General features: G+C 46.5%; 1 protein-coding gene across 1 annotated transcript; it reads left to right on the top strand.

Moving 5' to 3' along the window:
• The first annotated feature begins 5573 nt into the window (after positions 1-5573).
• LOC115938860 (uncharacterized) lies at positions 5574-19793 on the top strand. Its single transcript, XM_031022943.2, has 3 exons — positions 5574-5858; positions 5942-6005; positions 6221-19793. Exons 1-3 carry the CDS (start codon positions 5616-5618, stop codon positions 6628-6630), a joined length of 717 nt encoding a protein of 238 aa, XP_030878803.2. The 5' UTR covers positions 5574-5615; the 3' UTR covers positions 6631-19793.
• Positions 19794-21256: the final 1463 nt, after the last annotated feature.

The following is a 21256-nucleotide window of genomic DNA, read 5'->3' as shown; positions in this document are numbered from 1 at the left end:
AATTTGGCTAATCATAGGGCTCTGGCAGCAAAAATTAACTCCCTTTATCAAAACCAGATATGCCCCACTTCGAGATACTGGAATACTTTTTTCTTTTTTTTAAAGATTTCATTTTGGGGGTGCCTGGATGGCACAGTCAGATAATCTTCCGACTCTTGGTTTCAGCTCAGGTTGTGATCTCGGGGTCATGAGATCAAATCCCACATTGGGCTCTGCACTCAGCATGGAGTTTTCTTGAGACACTCTCTCCCTCTCCTTCTCTCCCTCCCTGCTGCTCTCTCTCTCTCTCAAAAATAAATAAATTAAAAAAAAAAAAGATTTTTCTCTATACCAATGAGGGACTCAAACTCACAACCCTGAGATCAAGAGTGGCTCGCTTCGCCGACTGAGCCAGCCAGGTGCCCCGACTGGAATACTTTTGAAGCTATATTAGAGGAAAGTAGTAGAGTGCCACCTCCTCTTTCAAAATCAGAGAGAAAACGAAAATAAAGCCTATGTAATTTTGCCGAGAACAGTAACACGAAATGATGAGAAGCTGGAAAGTCTGTAGTAAACTGAGAAAGGAAAGTGAACTTGTTAGAGGAAAACACGGAGGCATAAAACTTATGCTGATAAATTGTCATCTCCTCTCTACCTCATCTTTCGTATTTCCCCAACTGGAAATGAGGCCAAAAGTGTCCTTGACAGCTGATTTGGCTGTATAATCAGGAGCAGCTAGAGCAACCCATGGCTCTGTTTCCCTGTTTCATAGATGAGGAAACCAAGGCTTCATGATATGAACTTGACCTTTCCAGAGTCACACAGGAATTATCGGAACCCTAATGCAAACCAAAATCCTCACGACTTTGGATTCTGCATGGTTCTTCATCTTGAGAACAGCAGGGAAGATGAGTTTCTTGCACAACTTTATTTTTTACATCCAAAGAATGCTTAATAATCATTTATTGGGATGTTTCAGTGGGATTTTTATACATGGGAAAATTCTTAGAACTCATGGAATGAGTAGGCTGTGTCCTCTTGCTCAAATCTTAACTCATCCATAAAATGATTTAACTCCATATTTACAAAAAGACTAAATGACATGGCTGGGAAAATTCATTATGACCACAGCAGATATATCATGAACAGACTGTAGCAATGTGAACAGAGCTCCAAACATATACTTCTATATTAAGCTGGTGTTACATGCCAGGCAACTTTTGGACCACCTGGAAGGAATATTCATTCCTTCAGAAATAGTAAACCAAAAAATACAATCTGGGAAAAAATTTCTTCAGGTAATGAATGCTTTGTAAAAGGAATCCAAGAACAGAAAGTAAATATTTTCTGCAAAGTACTTGCTGGTGAATAATGTAATGAATACTACAGGCTATAAACACCTGGTTTGTTCCCCAAGCTTTGTGAATTTGTCTGAGCGATATACATGGCACTTGAAACACTTCATCTCTACTTTGTAGTGTGGAGGGTAGTGATCTAAAGCCATGAGAACACCACCTATAATCTTTGCTGCAAGTACTCTGACATTATGGCTTGAAAGCAGTCATAGGCAATGCATAACTTAGTATGACTATGTTCCATTAAAACTTTATTTATCCACACTGAAATTTGAATTTGATATAATTTTCATGTCACAAACTATTATCCTTCTTTGATTTATTTGGGGAACCATTAAAAAAACGTAAAAAACATTCTTTTTTTTTAAGATTTTATTTATTTATTTGACAGAGAGAGACAGAGAACACAAGCAGGGGGAGGGGGAGAGGGAGAAGCAGGCTTCCCGCAGAGCAGGGAGCCCGATGCGGGGCTCGATCCCAGGACCCTGGGACCCTGGGACCATGACCTGAGCCGAAGGCAGACACTTAAGGACTGAGCCACCCAGGTGCCCCTGTAAAAAACATTCTTAGCTCACAGGCCCTATGGAAACAGGCAGGAGGCTAGTTGGCCTGCTCTACACAGTTGCTTTTTGTTTGGCCTCTGCCTGATGTTGCAAATCACCAAATGCTCTGAGGGGATACAATAGTGGTAAATATAAACTTCAGTGAACTTCCCTTCTCTTTGATATCTTGACTCCTTAAGTCCTGGCTGATTTCATTGACTCTGATGTCTTCACATCAACTGGGTTTTATTGTTGTTGTTTTATTTTAGTATTGAAATACTAATACTAATACCAGCATTTATAGTGGTTCTTGATGGAAAAGTCAGTCTGACGTTAATATTCCATTAGAATGGAGAGCAGAAGTCTATATACATTTTTTTTATTTAATTTTTTTTTTTTTTTAAGTAGGCTCAATGCCTACTAAAAGCTCAGGGCTTCAACTCAGGGCCCTGAGATCAAGAGATGGACACTTAACCCACTGAGCCACCCAGGTCTCCCAGAAGTCTATATACATTAATTTTAATCTGCTACTTTCACTATCATGAGCCTCTTTCCACATTGACAAACATATTTTCACAACGGCAGAGCATTCCATCCGACGAATGCATCATGATTTTATTTCACAATTCTCTATCTGGGGACAATGAGATTGTTTCCAGCTTTTCACCCGATGAACACACTTGTACAGGTTTACTTGTGTGCCTGGTTATTTTCTGGATATAAAATCCTAGAAGCGTATAGATGAGCCAAAGGTGTACCCACGTAAAGGCTCTTCATAGCTATTGCCAAATGTCCTTTCAGAAATGTGACACACGGCCACGCCCAGCAGCTGTTTCCCAGCAGAGGGGCCTGCGCTGGGTGCAATTGTTTTCAGCCTTTGCCAATCCGATAGATGAAAAATGGTATCTCTGTGCTGTTTCGGTTTGCATCTCTTCAAGGGCGATAGGTGCGGCTGGCTGATAATGGCTTCCTTCCAAAGATATGTCCCTGTACTAATCCCTGGAGCCTGTGGATGTTACCTTATAAGGAAAAGGGGTCTTTGCAGATGTGATTAAGTTAAGGAAATTGAGTGGGGAGATTATCCAAGATTATCTGGGTGAGCCCTAAATGACATCACAAGTGTCCTTCCTTATAAGAAGGAAGCAGAGAGAGACTGGACAGAGGAGGGGGCCGTGTGACCAGAGGCAGAAAGTGCAGTGAGCAGATTTCACAGATCAGAGGCAGCCACCAGAAGCTGGAAGAGGCAAGGAACACACTCTCGCTACAGCCTCAGGAGGGAATTTGGCCCTGCCAACACCTTGATTTTGATTTAGTGAAACTCATTTTGGACTTCCGGCCTCCCCACCAGTGAGAGAATGCATTGCCAGTGTTTTAAGCCACCAAGTTTGTGGTAATTTGTTACAGCAACCACGGGAAACTAATACAATAGGGTTTTCATATGTTTATGGACCACATGAAAAACTTCCTTTTAGAGACTTATAAAAACGAAATAACACACGATAATATGAATAGTATAATTCTATTTATGTGGAAGTAAATCTGAACGTTTGCATATGTGTTTACATGTGCTTGGGAAAATGTCTGGAAGGATACATACATCCAACCAGTGCCTCCTTGGAGTGAGGTGTGGCAAGCGGGGCAGGAGGGACTTTTACCTTGTACTCAAGATACTATTCGAGAGGGGCGCCTGGGTGGCTCAGTTGGTTAAGCGACTGCCTTCGGCTCAGGTCATGATCCTGGAGTCCCGGGATCGAGTCCCGCATCGAGTCCCGCATCGAGTCCCGCATCGAGTCCCGCATCGGGCTCCCTGCTTGGCAGGGAGTCTGCTTCTCCCTCTGACCCTCCCCCTCTCATGCTCTCTCTCTCTCTGTCATTCTCGCTCTCAAATAAATAAATAAAATCTTTAAAAAAAAAAAAGATACTATTCGAGATCCATGGATATTGTTTGAAAAAGGTTTGAGACTGTATTCATGTATTAATTGTGTAAAAAAGAGATAAAGCATCTTTGGTTGTGATAAATGGTAAAATACGTAGAAAGCAGAACAAAACAGGCTCACTCCTCTCACCTATTCCTTTTCTCAAATGTATTTATTGATAACTTGGTGTGTATCTTCGCAGACTTTTCTATGCAGAAACAAATACATATATATAATATATAATACTTACATATATATAAATATATATATATTTAATTTTTAAAAAAACAAAATGAAAGGGAGGGCCGTATATACTGTCTTTCATTTAATGTTTCTCCAAAATCATTCTAGGATCCCTATGTGCCGGGGCCTCATTCTGTTGAGCTGGTTGCTGCACAGAGGCTCACTGTGAGACCCAGAACCCCTCTTCCCAACCTCCCTGCTGCTTTGAACTTCCTTGTATCTGTGACTTTGTCCATGTGTGGGGGAATCACGGTAGAAAACTCCCCTGCCAGTTGCGTTGAAAATAGTTTTAGGTATTCCCATACTGCCTTTCAGTCTGCTTTTAAAACGGATGCTCTCGCCAACACTTCCCCACTGTGGATGGCACGAGATCCACTTTTTTAAACTTTCCCAAACTGGTTGGAGAGGGATGCTATCTTAATGTAACTCTAAGAGGCATTTCTTTCAGCACGAGGCTGGTTGGGTTACTTTTTATATGCTCCTTGGCTTCTGAGGCAGCTTTGTGAAAGGCTTCAGAGGTCACAGGCACACAATTTTCCTTCGCAACGAACCCAATCCGAATCCTTTCTGAAACCAGGGCTGTGAGTTATTCGTTGACGGACCTGGTCCGCAACTATGGGGCAAAGGTGATCTTTGGGATTTCAGCGGCGGGTGACTTTAGACACCTGAACAAGGTCAAAAACCTGGACTAGGGAGGGGGCGCGTTGGAACCCCACAGGAAGGAGGGGCGGAAGGCCGCCCGGCATATTCCGGGGTGCCATAAATTTGCCCGATCCTCTGCCCTACGCATCCGGCGAGGGCCAGCAAGCTGGCGGGATCCCGCGCTCCGAGCAACTCCAGGCAGCGAGTGTCCGCGGCGGGTCTGTGTGTCCGAAGCTTTCCCGCAGGGGGCAGTGCCGCCCGCCAGCGCGCCGCTGCGGTGGGAGGGGGTGTGGAAGCGGTGCGGAGTTCTGGGGGTTCTTTGGAAGAAAGTTAGGGGATGCCTAGCGGCGGGGGCGGTGGGCCGGAGGGTGCAGGCGGGCCGCCGCGGGTGCGGGGCGAGGCGCAGGGGAGGGGGTCAGGGCGGGGGGGGGCGAGGGCGGTACGCGCGGCGGGGAGGCGCAGCCCCCGGAAGGTGTGAGTGAGCGGTGTGCGAGTGTGAATGCGAGTGAGTGTGTGCGCGCCGGAGCTCTCCGGGTTCCGCGAGGCGCGCGGGTGTCAGCTTGCAGCCGGGGCTCCTCCCTCCGGCCCCCCTGCCCAGACCGGCGATCCCTCCTTCCTCCGCCGCTCGCCCCTCCCCGGCGGGCCAGGCGCTGGGACGCCCCGGCGGAGCAGGCGGCGGCGGCGAGTTGGGGAGCCCTGGGCTGGGCGCTGCCGGAGGGGCCCGAGCCGAGCCGCCCCCGCCCCGGCCCGGCCGCGCCGGCCCGTTTCCCGCGGGGCCACGCCCTGTCAAACTTTGTTGCTGCGGCCGCCGCGGCGGCGAGCCGAGCGGGCCGGCGAGCGGGAGGGAGAGAGGGAGGGGCGGGCGCCGGGCCGGGCCGGGCCGGGCGCGGGCTGCGAGGGGCTCCGAGAGCGGCGGCCCCGGCCCGCACGGCCCCACCATGCCCCAGCTCGGCGGCGGCGGCGGCGGGGGAGGCGGCGGCGGCGGTGGCGGCTCGGGCGCCGGGGCGGCCGGCGGAGGGGACGACCTCGGGGCGAACGACGAGCTGATCCCCTTCCAAGACGAGGGGGGCGAGGAGCAGGAGCCGAGCAGCGACAGTGCCTCCGCGCAGCGGGACCTGGACGAGGTCAAGTCGTCCCTGGTCAACGAGTCGGAGAACCAGAGCAGCAGCTCGGACTCGGAGGTAAGGAGGCTCCCGCGGCCGACCCCGGGGGACCCCGGCCCCGCGCCCGCTCACCCGCCCTCGCCTTTGTGTCTCCTCCGCAGGCGGAGAGGCGCCCGCAGCCCGCCCGGGACGCCTTCCAGAAGCCGCGGGACTATTTCGCCGAAGGTACGTGCGGGTCGGGGCAGCCCCCAGTCTCCGGCCCCGTTGCGCCCAGCGTCTCAGCTCAGGCCGCCCACGGTTCCCCTGGCCCCGTGGCCGTGCCCCTGCTCTCCGCCCGCCGCGGCGACAGCCGTCCTGGAGCGCGGTCCCCGCCCCGGGTTCCCTGCCGCCGCGCTGTCCCGGGGGCCCGGGCCTCACCCCCGCCTCGGTCTTGCCCGCAGTGAGAAGGCCCCAGGACGGCGCGTTCTTTAAGGGCCCCCCGTACCCTGGGTACCCGTTTCTGATGATCCCGGACTTGAGCAGTCCGTACCTCTCCAACGGACCCTTGTCTCCCGGAGGAGCGCGCACGGTGAGTGCCTGTCGGGCCGCGCCCGGGCGGGTGGGAGGCCGGGCCGGCGGGATGCGACCCGGGCTCGGCGATGGGGTGGGGGATGGGGCCGTCCCGGGAGGATCCTGGGCAGAACATGTTTGCGGAGTTGAACTGTTCTGTGGCGGCCGAGCGTTAGGCTGCGCTGGGCAGTGTCTGGATGAAAGTAAAGTTCCTTTACATTTTCCCCTTCTGTTGGGGAGAGGCTTTGGGGTCCACTTCTGGGGGTGTTCCCTGGCCTCCAAAATTCTTTGCTGGCAGTAAAGGAAAACTTGGATTTGTGCCGGCTTTTTTTGGCGCGGGGGGCGGGGGGGGTCTCGCTTTCCTTCCTGGAAATCCGTCAGCTTTCCCTGGCAGTTAGGCAATGGGCCGGGGGAGCTGGGTTGGCGACGTTGCCCCCGACTTCAATTTCACTGAGCGGCTCCGAGTTGGTTCCTAAGAAACCCAGTATGCGTGGCGGATTATTCACACCCACCGCCCCCCCCCCCCCCAAGCCCTCGAGCAGGGGCCTCAACTGTTCTGTGGAGCTTGGGATTTTAAACTCGCCTAGATGATTTGGAGGGTGACCCGAGGCATTCTTCAAGTTGAGGAACTTGGCTTTTTCCCCCTTTGTTGCCGGCTTTTCTCATTTAAAGCGAGCGCTGCGACACTTTAAACCTGTTAATGGGCGCTCATTGTGTGCTGTGCGCTGGCATTTAGAGCCGTGATTAAGCAAATTGACCGGGCCCCAGACGACGTGCAAATGAGGGCGGATTCCATCGCCCCCTCCCTGGCCCTAAACTCGCGCCCCCCGCGTCGCGAGGGGCGCAGCCCTGGGCCGGCGAGGCCTTTGTGTCCCCCGAGCCGCCACCTCACCCCACCCCAGGACCGACTGCCCAGGTGCTAGGTCCGATGGCAGATCTTCGGTGAGCACCTACTTACTGTGACTGTGTGTCAGGCTCTTGCGCGTCGTCCCTTGGGCGCCACGCGCGCCTTGGTGGTTCTCTTTGCTTCCCAGTGCCCGCCAGTTCGTTCTTGATTCGGGGGCGGGAGCTGTTGGCGCCTGAGGAGCAGGCCCAACAAACTCACTTTTTGTTTAAGCTGTCCTTAAATAGTGATCGTAATTGAAGGGCCGCCTGAGAAGTGCTCGGTGATGAATGGGCGCTGCCTGCTGACGTGGTACAGGGTCGGTGGAGAGTGGAGGCATGGCTGTGGGTTCAGTGGAGGCGCTCTCCTGGCCGGAAGGGATGTGGCAGTGGAGGTAGGGGGCTCTGACCTGGGGAGAGGGGCGTGGGACCACACACCTTAACCTTTCAAGAAGGGAAGGAAGGCCCCGCCGCTTTGTCCCTGCTTTGGAGCACCCCAGGAAGTCCTGAATATAAGCTGGATACGGGCATCTGACTGGTGCCTTTTCTCATTCATATTGAAAGTGGGTGAAGTAAAAGTTGAGCAAAACAAGCTGCAGGGACTTCGTTTAGGTTTCCACTGATTCCCTTCCCTGTGCGCAGATGTAGCTCAGTTCTGCAAGGGTTTTGAAAGCTCACTTTTTGCTCAGGTCCCTGTCACTTTGTGTGCGAGAGGGTGATGCTAACACAGTCCCATTTTTCCATTTACCATTACATGTCTGGAAAGAGGAGTCTGGGAGGCATTAAGGTCCATGAATCAGCACTGATCCAGGTCCTGGTGCAGATAAAGTCACCAGAAATGTCCCAGATATGACCAATCATTTCCCTCAAGCAGGCTCTTCCTTCCACCCACCCAATTCTCTTTAGGGTGTTTTGATTCTTCCTCTTTGAACCCTGACTCTGACAACTGCCTGTCTTCATCTGTTGCTCCCCACCCCCACCCCAAGAGCTCCAGGGGGACAGTTTTTCTCTTTGCGTCCTGTCCCTTCTTTCTTCCTTCTACCATCTTCTACTGCCCTTCCTTCCTTCCTTCTTCCACCTTACATGTTCTTTTGCCTAAGAACTTCCACAGGCTGATTCTCGCTGGTACTGGGGATTCCTGATGACTAAATCCAGGCCTGCCAGGGAATTTTGGAGCCCTCCTCGGAGAAGCCAACCTTTCTTTCCCTGCCTGTTTCTGACTGTCCCTGCTCATTCCTGCAGCCGTTCCCGGCCTGGGCCCATGTCACTGTCCTCCTTTTAAGCCTCCAGGGACACTCAAGTCTTCTTGCGTGCAGCCTTTCAGAAGGAACTTAAGTGTGCCCTGTCCCACTCCCATACATAGTCTTGTTCCCCTGGTGAACTGCCCCGACAGAAGTTCAGTTTCTCTGTAGTTTCTGTGCCCCTTCTGTGCCCATAGTTGTGTTAGGCCTGCCTGGTTACAAAGTTCATTGATGTGCCGGGGAAGTTTCCTGCTGTTAGATGAGCTCCATAGAACCTACTAATTTTTTACCTTATCCTTGAGCATCATGGGTTTTTAGGAAAGCAAGTGAGGAAACACTTAAGCACTTGATTGTCTGGACTGTAAGGTTGAGATGATGCTTTTCCTGTGGTTGATTATATTGTTATAATTAATCTGATTCTCACAGTGGGCAAATTGTAGGTGCAGACAAAGTGGCCCTCAGTTGGGGTCCAATCCTGGTAAAATGAATGTAGATAGTGGGTAGAGGAGGGGTGGGGGCGAGCAGCTGACGTGGGGGCCGGGTGCCCGGAATATATGATCTGGTCTCTCTTTTGGCATCCCAGGTCTTTTTTTGTTTTATTACTACATTTCACGACCTTAGGCGTTGCTCCTCTAAAGCCTCTAAGTAGTATAAAATTGGATGACTTCACTTCTATGCTGCTCTCACACTTTCTGGAAATACCAAGCCACAACCAAAGTCGGGATTGGCTGGGGCATCCTCAGGGTGTTAATTGACCCTAGGAATAGCAAGCAGCAGGGCTGCGACACCCTCATCCCCTGGCGTAATTCCTGCTGGGGTGACCGGGGGCTGGCCCGTCCTACAGTTTGGCTTTCTCTTCCCTATGCCTTACCTTTGCCCTGCACTCTGGCTTGGCTGGGAGGCTGGGAAGTGGCCTCTTCCTGAGGCTCTTTAGAGAAGAGGTCCCCTTAGCCTGGGGTGTGTGCCAAGCCTCCAAGCCATGATTCATTCTCCTCCGGAGCCCTGGGGACCCTGTAGCCTATGAAGAGATGAATAAGTGCCACAAACCATCTTTTACTCTTTCAAATAGGCACCCTGAAATTATACATTCATTCATGAAAAGGCTTCACAAGTTTACTAAACCACCTTGGTGCCGGTGACTGGTTTTTTGTTAGGAAAACGTAAGCCAACGCGGAAGAAAGTGGATGTTAAAAATAGTGTAAGACTAGTAAGAGCCCAAACGAAAATGCTGAATGTGGTTCAGTGACTTAGCTAGGAGCTGGTAGAGAGGAGTTGGACCATTACGTGAGTGCTGACAACATTTTGGAGAAGAACAGTTCTAGGTAGAGTTGCCAAGGGAGTCTATGGTTTTGGGGTCCAATTTCTGCATTTAAGAGCTACTATCATGCAGCTCAAGCATCACCCTTTGGCACCTTCCTCACACCAGCTCAACTAAGGTTTCTGTAGGAAATGGTTCTGTTCTCCAAATGTGTGTTTGTTTTCAGTCCTTCGGATCCCACCGCTGCCCATGGCCAGTCTTGCTAGCATCCTGGATGCTCCTGCTTCCTTCCTGATACAAAGGAACCCCAGCAGAAATCTTTGTGTACAGAGAGAAGTGGTCTGTCTTTAGGAATTGTATGTAAAAGTGAATAAGTAAATCCTTTTCTTTGGGAAGATCGGTATAAACATGCTGCTTTTGGTAAAATTCTTTAAAGCCATTTCATCTAAATATAACTTCTGTTCCATTTTTTTTTTCTAAATATAACTCAGGGTTTAATGAGGGTTTTTTTACATGGAACGAGTTTTTGCAGGGGCCCTGCCTGAGTTGCTGCAGTTTTGGCACTTGGATTGCTGGGGTGATGGGGTGACAAATGGTGACAGAGTTTGTGGAGGGAACCTGAAAGCTGTCCGTCTTTTTCCTTTGGGTAGGTCTGCAGATCCGGAGGGGAATGCCTGACTTGCTTTACTTTTGGAAAGTTATAGGTTGGACTCATTCTTTATTGATCTCACTTCATGGAATTCTGGAGGAGAAAGTAGGCTAGGACACAAAAATCTAACTTTTAACAGAGTGTTCCTGCCTTTACAGTGATGTGCAGAGTTACCCAAAAAATTGCGACCTGAAAAATAATTTAAATGATTAACTTGTTGGAAGCTGCAATAATCCAAATCTATGTAATGCAACTCTCCTACTTATATTCCAACTTAGAATCAACTTTACTTGCCAAACTGGAGAAATTTAGGTTGGCACCCTTAAGATTAATTTACAACTCCTCAACTTCATCTGATATTTCCTGAGGACCTGTCATGGGCCGTGGGAAAGAGGATGAAGTAGACCCAGCTTTGCCCTATAGGGCTAAATATTGAAGTAGTGTGAACACAGACCACTCTAATAGGAAGTCTTTGTTAAGAGTCAACAAAGTCCAGAAAAGAATTTTCAGAGGAAAGAGAAGAGAAAAGTTGTTTTGGGCTAGCATGATCAAGGAACATAAGGAGAGGAAGTTGTTTTAAACTAGTCCCTGAGGTGCCTGGCTGGCTCAGTTGGTAGAGCATGTGACTCTTGATCCCGAGGTTGTGAGTTCGAGTCCCACATAGGGTGTAGAGATTACTTAAAAATAAAATCTAAAAAAAGCAAACCCCCCAAACCTAAACTAGTCCCTGAAACTCGGTCATTCTTTAATTCAAAGTGATTTCTTGTTAATTATAAAAACTTAAACAGTACAGTCTTCTTTAAACCTCAATCATGAGGTAGAAGCCAGCCCTTGGAGTGCAAAGGCCAGAAGTTCAGGGCTGTTGGGGGTAATACAAGTTATTCCATTTGCCTGGAAGGATGAGGGGTCATGGCATGGGAGGCCTTGAATGTCAGTGAAGGAATCCAGTCTTAATCAAGAAGCAGCAGAGAACCATTGAAAGTTATGCTGGGAAGTGATGTGACTGGTATGTGTGCTTAGAGCATAGTGATTGGAGGGAGAGGACCTGGAAGGAGCTACGAGGGTTAGGAGACTCCTAGGAGTCCGGGGTGAGGTGAAAAGTGCCCAAGAGTATCTGAATAGAAAGGAAAGATAGGATGGGAGAGACTGGAATGGTTGCTTGAATTTCTGCAGGGAGGGGTAGTAAGTGAAGGCAGAAAGTGGCTGATGTCACAGTTAATTCTCGCCGTCTAAGCCTTGGTAACCTGGGGGAATGACTTCTTCCAGGTGGGGCCCTGGTGCGCCATCTTTGCCTGCCCCATGCTGAACAGATGCTCAGTGACCATTGTGGCAATAGCAGAGCTCACACAGGCTGTGAGGGGTTTTCGTTTGGAGGAACTGCCTGAGTTTCATTGGAGACGCACGGGGTCTGAGGGGATGATGAGTGGACAGTTGAAATTGCAGCAACCGGATGATGCAAGGGAGCCAGAGAAGAAGGGACAGGATGCTCAGAGCAAAGAAAGAAGTCACTGAGGCAGCATGGAAAGGAGCCCTTGCCAAGGTAAGAGGCGTGCCTAGGTTCTGTGACATCCTGGAAGCTGGTCCTCAGCATCAGATGCCACAGAGAGAGGGGATAAGAAGATGGGGGAGTAAAGAGGAGCTTTGGGAATTTAGCAATTAGGAAGTTATTGGTGCCCAGTGAGACAAGTAATCCAGGCAAGTGGGGGTGATAAAGATGGGGAGGCAGAGAGATACTACCTCAGCACTTCCCAGTTGGGTGCCTGGGTGCTGTGCTGTGGATTGGTCCCAGGGAGTGGCCCATCCCTTACTCAGCCAGAACCCCAGACCAGACTCCCACAGTGTCGGGCAGCCTTCCCACGCTCCCCCTGTGTACCTTACACATTTTCTGTCTACCGTAACCTGGAAGATGTTGAAAACCAGACTCCAGACAACCCACTGAAGAAGTTTGGCTGCAGCAAGAAGAGGGAAGGAAGAGCCATGGGCCGTGGAGAAGAGTCTATTTGGGATGCTGGAGTGGGAGCTTGTTTGTAGGGCAGTAGGGTAGGGTGGAAGATGAATGGGGGAGAAGACACGAGGAAGAAGAGATGGGACTAGAACTGGGAAGAAGTCAGTCTTGTTTCAGTGACAGAGGACGCTCAGCAGTAGATGGTCTCCCAATTGTACAGACGAGCCCTGGAGTTGAAGATGAGGATGTGGAGAAAGGCAGAGGCTGAGTTGGGCAGAAATTGAGGGGCAGTGCATCGGATGGCTAGATAGCTTTGGTGTTCTCAAACCAAGGGCCAGTTGGCTAGGGTGAAGGTTCTGGACATTTTGGCAGTACAAGCCCTTCCTCCGCACCCCATGAGAAAACCCAAAACCTTTGGGAACCTTTTAGCTACATGTTAAATAATGAAACATTGTGAGTTGATTGAGAGATAGGACACACCTGGGACATGTTTCCTCATTTTAATGTCTGCAGCTGGCTGATTTTGAAGGAGGATAAAGATGGGAATCAAAATACAACTCATTTGCTGTCAGAGGCAGATACTGGGATGTGATAAATAATTGGGATGGGAAAGGACTGAATGCTTAAAAGCATGTAGAAAACAACCCAAATGGGCTAGCCTGATAATGTATTTTTGGAGGAGGTTTTGATATGTCCCATGCTTTATTATCTCCTCTCAAACTGGATTGGATTTCAGGGACGATGAAATAAATTGCAGTTTCCAAAACCTTGGCATTTGGGAATGAAGGGAACACAAGGGAAATAAAGGTGACTCGCCTTTTCTTCTGTACCGTATGTTCTGAGTGAACAACGCTGGGGCGCTGTAGAGTTTCTTTCTTCGACTCATAAGGTGTTAGAGATGCTCAGAGTTACCTCCATTGCCAGATAACTTTAAGGCTCTAAAATAAATTTCAGAATCTTAAATCTTTTCATTATGTATATAGCCTACAGATTTTCATGGGAAGATGAACAATTAGTTTAGAAACACATTTCAGAGTTTGAAAGTAAAACCATGAAAGTGTTTTCCTAAACATGGCTCTTTTCAGGAGCTTTTGTGGATGTGATAAGGGGTGATAACTTAGTTACTTGGAGTCCTCAGGATAGGAAATGAACTCACACTCATACTCTCAAACTGTGCTATAGCATTTTAGAAATCTCAGCGGTGAGTCCGCTTCCAGATTCTCTTCCTCTGCCCCTCCTTCCATGCTCATGCTCTCTCTCTCTCTCAAATAAACAAATACATCCTTAAAAAAAGAAAGAAAAGAAATCTGTTTCATTCAAGAGGAACAAGGCCCCAGGTGTTCACCATAATTGTAGAAAGTAACCATAAAATAAATATAAACAAAAAATTCCCAAAAGAAGAGACTACAAATAACAACCACGTATGTGAAACTAATGTTCAACCTCCTAGGTAGTCAAAAAATGCTAATAAGGAAAAGAATCCCCCCCCACACCAAATTACCAGAGATTTTATCTTAATATGACTTTTAAATGGTGGCTAATGTAAAGTGGGGGCTCTCATTTGCTGTTCCTGAAGGGTGTTAACAGCTCCACCCCATTTGGAAAGCACTTGGCAGTAGCTTCTAAAACCTTAATATGGGGCGCCTGGGTGGCTCAGTCATTAAGCATCTGCCTTCAGCTTAGGTTGTGATCTTGGGGTCCTGGGATCGAGCCCCGCATCGGGCTCCCTGCTCCGCGGGAAGCCTGCTTCTCCCTCTCCCACTCCCCCTGCTTGTGTTCCCTTTCTCGCTGTGTCTCTCTGTCAAATAAAATCTTTAAAAAATGAAAAAATAAATCCTTAATATTTCTCATAGCTTCTAACCTGCTAGGAAGTAGGTAGTTGCTATTCCCATTTTGCTGCTGTGCAAGCAGACTGGTAGGGGTCAAGTGTCTTGTTCAAGGTCACACCACTGGTAACTGACGGCGCAAAGATTTGAACTTGGTTGTGAGTTTAAAGTCTAGGTCTTCCTGTTCTACCCTTGTGACTGACTACTCACACGCCTGATGTAACTAACTCCTCCCATTGGGAGGACGGCTGACCTTTGTTTTTCAGTTCCAAAATCCTGATGGGAGTTACCGGTTGGGGTGGAGGGTGGGTAGATTTGTTCTGACTTTACAAATTGGACCTGGGAACGCACCTTCCCAAATAAACAATTGTCGAAGTGAGTGGCTGGGGCTTAAGTTGTTCTAGAGGACTGTACTCCGGAGGACTTACATAACCTTTAGTGGGCGGCCCCCAGAAGTTCACCACCGCACGTATACCCTCTTTGGAGAAAAAGTGGCTATCTACTAACATTAGAACTTTTTTGAACTTGGGGACAGTTTTTCCTTGTTGAACTCGATGAGGGCTGGAAGAATACACAAGTGTGTCTTTGGTGTAGAAGAAGGCGGGAGGCGTGAACTTGCTTGCTACCCCTGCAATTTGTATTACAACATAGTTTGGTTAATAAACCAAGCTCTGGTGAACGAAGCGTGCAAATATTATTCCTGTATTGTTTATTTTATAAAATAACGTATAAATTGGTTGCTTTTTTAAAGCTCTCTAAGTTAAAAATCAGTGCCAGTCATTTATAACTATTTCAGTAAGTTGACTAATAAAGAAATAAATACTAAACATTTACACAGAGAATTATTTTGAGAATTGTAGAGAAGGTATTAGTCTCCTTCCTACTCCCCTTTCTCTGTGTGTGTAGGTGTGTGTGGGTGTGTGTGTATGTACATGTGTGGGTGTGGGTGTGGGTGGAAGATTGTTTGAAATTAGGATTCAGGTCACTCAGTGCTTTTTCTTTCACTTCCCAAATGATCCTTCAGGTGGTCTTTTTCTGAAAACAATAGCATGGTGGAAAGATTAACAGGAGGGGCTTCTGAGTATGGTTGATAGAACGTGGGGAGGCACTTGGGGTTCTAGCTAAGCCCTTCTGGAAATCTGGGTATTGCAAGACACTAAATCTTAGTGAGATAAATGTCTTATACCTCATACAGTGAATGGGGCCATTATTTGTAGGAACATCTGTTAAAAAAAAGTGTGGAAAACAGAAAGACATAAATATGAGAGATAGTAACTATGATTAAAAAGAGAGCTGGATCTAGGGACATCTGGCTGGCTCAGTCAGTGGAGCGTGTGACTCTTGATCTCAGGGTCGTGAGTTCAAGTCCCATGTTGGGCATAGAGCTTACTTTTTTTTTTAAAGATATTTATTTATTTACTTATTTGAGAGAGAGTGCGCACAAGAGAGCACAAGCAGGATCCCCACTGAGCAGGAACCCGATGCGGGGCTCAATCCCAGGACCCCGGGATCATGACCTGAGCCTCATGACCTGAGCTGAAGGCAGATGCTTTTTTTTTTTTTAAAAGATTTTATTTATTTATTTATTTGACAGAGAGAGAGAAAGAGAGCACAAGCAGGGGGAACATTAGGGAGAGGGAGAAGCAGGCTCCCCGCTGAGCAGAGAGCCAGATGTGAGGCTCTATCTCAGGACCCTGGGATCATGACCTTAGCCGAAGGCAGATGCTTAACCGACTGAGCCACCCAGGCGCCCCTAGAGCTTACTTAAAAAAAAAAAAGATCTAACAATGAGGAAGAAAAAACAAAAGAAATAGGAATAAGTGGTATGAAATGCTGATCAGTTTACAAGTCCAGATTTGTTGGCAGTAGTGATTTCTGATGTTTGGGACTATATTCTTCCTCATAAATTCCAAAAAGAATAAATCGAGGTTGCTAAGGTCAGATGGATTTATAATACATACCTGTTAGGGGTTGGGTGTTCCTCCCTGAGATTCTTTTGCAAGGACCCTGCCTAGGTACCCTTGGAGCCCTCCGAGCTGGAAGGAAGCATCCAGCCCACCGAGGAGCACAAGCTCAGGGAGACTGTGAGCTTGGCCAGGATCAAACAGTTATGAAGGATGGAAACCGGACTAGGGCTCAGTTGCATCATTGGGCTTTACTCTCTCCACTACTCAGGGGGATCTACAATGAGCTCCGCAGTGCTACAGAGAAAGTACACCTCAAAATACTTCTTTATTAAACCCTAACACCTGACTCATGATAAGTGACTCACAGACATTTGTCAGATGTTGACAGCATGAATATTTAAACATCAACATTTTAAAAAACAGCCCTGTAGGCACCTGCAGTGTTCCGGGGCACTATATCACACTGTTTACAACTGTTACTGAATTGGATGCTTGCACGTCTGCTCTCATGATCTGTTTTATCCTGGAGGAAGCTGAGACAGAGCTAAGTGAGGGGCCCAGAGTCCCCCCTCTGGAAAGTGTTTGAGCCTTCGTTCCAGCCACAGTGCTAGAGTGCCCCTCTACTGAGAGTTGACCACCAAATGCGTGTGAAAATGCCATTTGGAACGAAGCACAAAGAAATGGTGTGTACAAGTTAAAGAGGAGTGAGGAGTAACATGTCTGTATTCATTTTGGTGGCATTTCCAGGCACTTTTAATCCCTACCCTGCCTGGGGTAGTCAGAGCTTTAATGGCTGGTCTCTTTACAGTTTCAGAGATAGTGTACATTGCTCTCGATCTTTCTTTGCTTTTCTGTGCTCTGCAGCTCTGTTTAATCGATTCCCTCCGATTTCCCTTGTGTTTTTCTTCTCACATCTTGAGGTGGTAAACTTGTTTCTTTAGATACCACGATATAAAATACTGTCACATGCATCTGTTGACTTGGTCTGTTGCCTGCTTCCTACTCTTGACCAAGTCCCACTTGCTTGTGCATGCATGGATATTCTTTTCTTTTTTTTAAGATTTATTTTCAGGCAATCTCTACATCCAACCTGGGGCTTGAACCCAGAACCCCTAGATCAGAAGCCGCATGCTCCACCAGCTGAGCCAGCCAGGTACCCCTGAACATTATTTTCTTCTTCTTCTTTTTAAGATTTTATTTATTTGAGAGAGAGAGAACACAAGTGGGTGGAGGGGCAGAGGGAGAAGCAGACTCCCTGTTGAGCAGGGAGCCTGATATGGGACTCAATCCCAGGACCCCGGGATCATGACCTGAGCTGAAGGCAGACGCTTAATGACTGAGCCACCCGGGTGCCCTGAATATTATTTTCTATGTAAATTGGATATAGTCTTTGCTTATCAATTATATTATCTATTGAACTATTTTCTAGGAGGACCGCAGAGAGGAGAGGTAGAATATTAGAGTAGGCATGTTAAAGATACGTGACATGAAAACACTTTACAACATAAGCTTTTCTGTTATAAAATGCTTGTCAGGGAGCGCCTGGGTGGCTCAGTCGTTAAGCGTCTGCCTTCGGCTCAGGTCATGATCCCAGGATGCTGGGATCAAGTCCCACATCGGGCTCCCTGCTCGGCAGGAAGCCTGCTTCTCCCTCCCCCACTCCCCCTGCTTGTGTTCCCTCTCTCGCTGTGTCTCTCTCTGTCAAATAAATAAATAAAATCTTTAAAAAAAATCCAACAACAAAAAAAAACAAATAAAATGCTTGTCAGGGAGGGAAACTCTGGTGCTGAATTCTAGAGTGGGAAATGGATCATGATGGCAAGGCTCTCGTAAGGAGAGTTAACGCAGGAAGGGGCTGGGATGGTGAGAGCAACTGGAGCTTGGGAGAGCCCCTTAAAAGCAGTTGCTTTTGCCTGGCACTGAAGGAAGAGAGAAGAACTTGCTGTGCAGAAAAGCCCAAGGCCTGAGAGAGAGAGGAGCAGACCCTGCTGGCAGGCCACTCCTTTCCCTTGGGCAGGCAGTATGGCTCAAGGGGTCTGGGACTTGAGTTTGGCCACAGTTGGCTTCCCCTTGAAGTTCAGCCCAGCCCTGGTCTGGCTCTGTGCCCCGGTACCCTAGGGTGCTCTTTGGCAAAATGGGGATAATGGTGTATTTGAAGGTTACTGAATTAACATTTTGGCTGAATAGACTGCATTTTTAAACCAGGATTTGCACAAGACTAAAACTAAATGCATCATAGAATGAATTTCTGGGATATAAAAAGAAATGAGTAATGTCATCCAGATAATTTATAGTATTATTACAACTTTATTAAGATGTTTAGCAGCCAAAAATTTTAACCAGTATCTTAATAAGTGGATGTTTTCTTGCAGTATTTGAAAATATCTTTATAGGAAATGGTTAAATGGTATAGTCACAGGAGGACCAGAAATGCTTCAACAAAAGTAATTAGCATATCAACTTTCAGTTCTTAGTGCAGATTTTGAATTTATATGCTTATCAATTACCTTTGGAAAGAGTTACATATCACTGTAACAGAATTGCCAGTTTGTGTGAATTCTTAATCAAATAGCTCTCAACAGAATGATATATGTACTGTTAGTTCATATATATGGAATATATATGTTAATTTTAACTTTTTACTTTGAGATATTTTCAGACATAGAGAAAGTACAAAATAGTACAAAGAATTCCCACGTATTTTCCTCTAGATTTCCCCAAACGTTAGTATTTGCTGTATTTTCTTTATCTTTCTGTTTTTCCATAACTTTTTTTCTGAGCCATTTGAGAGTAAGTTGCAAATACAGTGCTCCCTTACTCCTAGGTAACTTCACGCGTATGTCCTAACACCAAAGACAATAACCACAATGTGGTTATCAAATCAGGAAATTAACATAGACCTATTGTCTCATCTATAGACCTTATTCAGATGTTGCTACTTGTCTTTAAACTGTCTTTTGGAGCCAAAGAAACATTTAAAAGAATTTGGGGGGCGCCTGGCTGGCTCAGTCCATGGCGCATTTGACTCCTGATCTCGGGGTTGTGAATTCAAGCCCTACATTGGATGTAGAGATTACTTAATAAAATCTTCAAAAAAAAACCCCCAAAAACAAAAACGAATTTGGGGGAGGTGTCCAGGATGAGCCAAGGTCATGTGTTACACTTGGTTGTATCTGTTTAGTGTCCTTCAGTCTATAACAGATCTTTTGTCTTGTGTCTTTTACATTCTTTTGAAGATTACAGGCACTTATTTCGTAGAAGGACCTTGAATTCTGCTTTTTTTTTTTTTCAGATGTTTCTTCATGAATAGATTCAGGTTCTATATTTTAGGCATGAAAACTACGTAGTTGCTACTGTGTCCTTCTCTGCTTCTCATGAGGCACCATCTATTTTTCCTGCTACAGTTGATGTTAATTTTGATCACTTGGTAAAAATGATGTCTGCCAGGGTTCTCCAAGGAAGTTACTATTTTTTCTCTTTGTAGTTAATAAGTGTCTTGTTGGAAGATACTTTGTGACTATGTAAATAACCCGTTTCTCATCAAACTTTCATCCATTGTTTAGTATCCATTGATGTTTCTTGCCAGAAACAATTATTACTTTGTAGTGGCCAAATTGATGGTCACATTTTGAAAGTTTGACATTGTAGTGGAAGAATGATAATTTTACAACTCTATAAATGCCTAGATTGTTTCTGTGATGCTCTACTGCATATTTGTGAATACTAAGTAAGATGAAGGAACAAGATCTTTTTGGTCCATGGGGGACCAAAAAAAAAATGAGTGTTGGGGTTTTTTTGTTTTTTTTTTTTTATGACAGTTTCTTATTTTCATAGTTTTCATCATCTTTATTATGCCTGGATCATAGGTGATTTATCATGAAAGTGTGGTACATGATTTTGAAATCTTGTGAAATATTGAGGTAGCAAAGTTGACATTCTACTCTGCACTCTTCATAGGATGTAAATAACTTCCTAATTAGGTTTTTAGGTTTTTATCTGATGACTCCTGTGGAGTTCCTCGCAGACTGGATTTTGTTAAATGCAACCCTGTGATGTCCTGTAACATGTTTTTGTCCGTTGTAGTTCCTGAAGATTGTTAGCTGGATTTAGATTCTTTTCTTTTTTCTTTTTTTTTTTAATTTGAAAATCTATTTGGCTTTATTAAGTGATTTATGATTCAGGCAGCATCCCATCCAGCAAGTAGGGGGAGTTCCCTGGATTTAGATTCTTGATCAAGCTTCAGGGTTCTCTCTCTTTTTCTCTCTCCTTTTTAATTTATTTTTAAAAGTCTCTTTCATAAATGGTGTCTTTATATTATGAAACACTTAAGGTCTGGTTGTCTGTGAAATTAGCAGCCACCAATGATCATCACTCACATCCATTACTTCATTAGCAGTTTCAAAATGGTGATAGTCTATTTGTGTCATTCCTTCTTCATCTATCAGCTATACTGTTTTTTTAAAAGATACATTTATTTATTTATTTTTAAGATTTTATTTATTTATTTGAGAGAGAGAGATTGAGAGAGAGCACATGAGAGGGGGGAGGGTCAGAGGGAGAAGCAGACTCCCTGCCGAGCAGGGAGCCCGATGCGGGACTCAATCCAGGGACTCCAGGATCATGACCTGAGCCGAAGGCAGTCGCTTAACCAACTGAGTCACCCAGGCGCCCCTGCTACTTATTTTTATAAAGTTTCATTAGAACACAACCAGGCTCATTCGTTTGCATATTGCCTCTGGACGCTTTTGCAATACAAGGGCTGAGGTGAGTAGTTGCCATTGAGTCTATATTTGGCCCACAGAACTGAAAAGATATGGCCCAGTACAAAAAAGGTTGTGCTGACCCCTGTAGATCATATGGGGAAAGCAATTTAAATGCTTGATTCTTTCCCTTTATTTACTAGTTTTCCGTTTGGTTTTCTTATAACCTGCAAAGGTGACCAATGAAATTATGTTTTAAAATATGAACTCAGGGATTTCAACCTATTTCCTGTGTTTCAATCCATTTGTGAGTATTATTCTTATTGATACTCCAATTGTTTCATCTTTAGCTGGTGGAAGCCTCTTCCCATTGGCTCCTGAGTCCTTTTGACACAATCCCAGTGGTCTTTGATGCTTCCTTGCTTACTGTTATGGGAGGACGTTCCAGGCTCATCTTGTGCTTTTCCCCTTTCCAGATCAGCTATTTCTAGAAGGAGCTCTGATTCCTTTTAGTGAAAT

Source organism: Leptonychotes weddellii, chromosome 10 (assembly GCF_054177405.1).
Source record: "Leptonychotes weddellii isolate Sample4059 chromosome 10, ASM5417740v2, whole genome shotgun sequence".
NCBI classification, from domain to species: Eukaryota; Metazoa; Chordata; class Mammalia; order Carnivora; family Phocidae; genus Leptonychotes; species Leptonychotes weddellii.
Note: the sequence above shows the minus strand (reverse complement) of the source record. Positions and strands in the feature narration are given on the sequence as shown.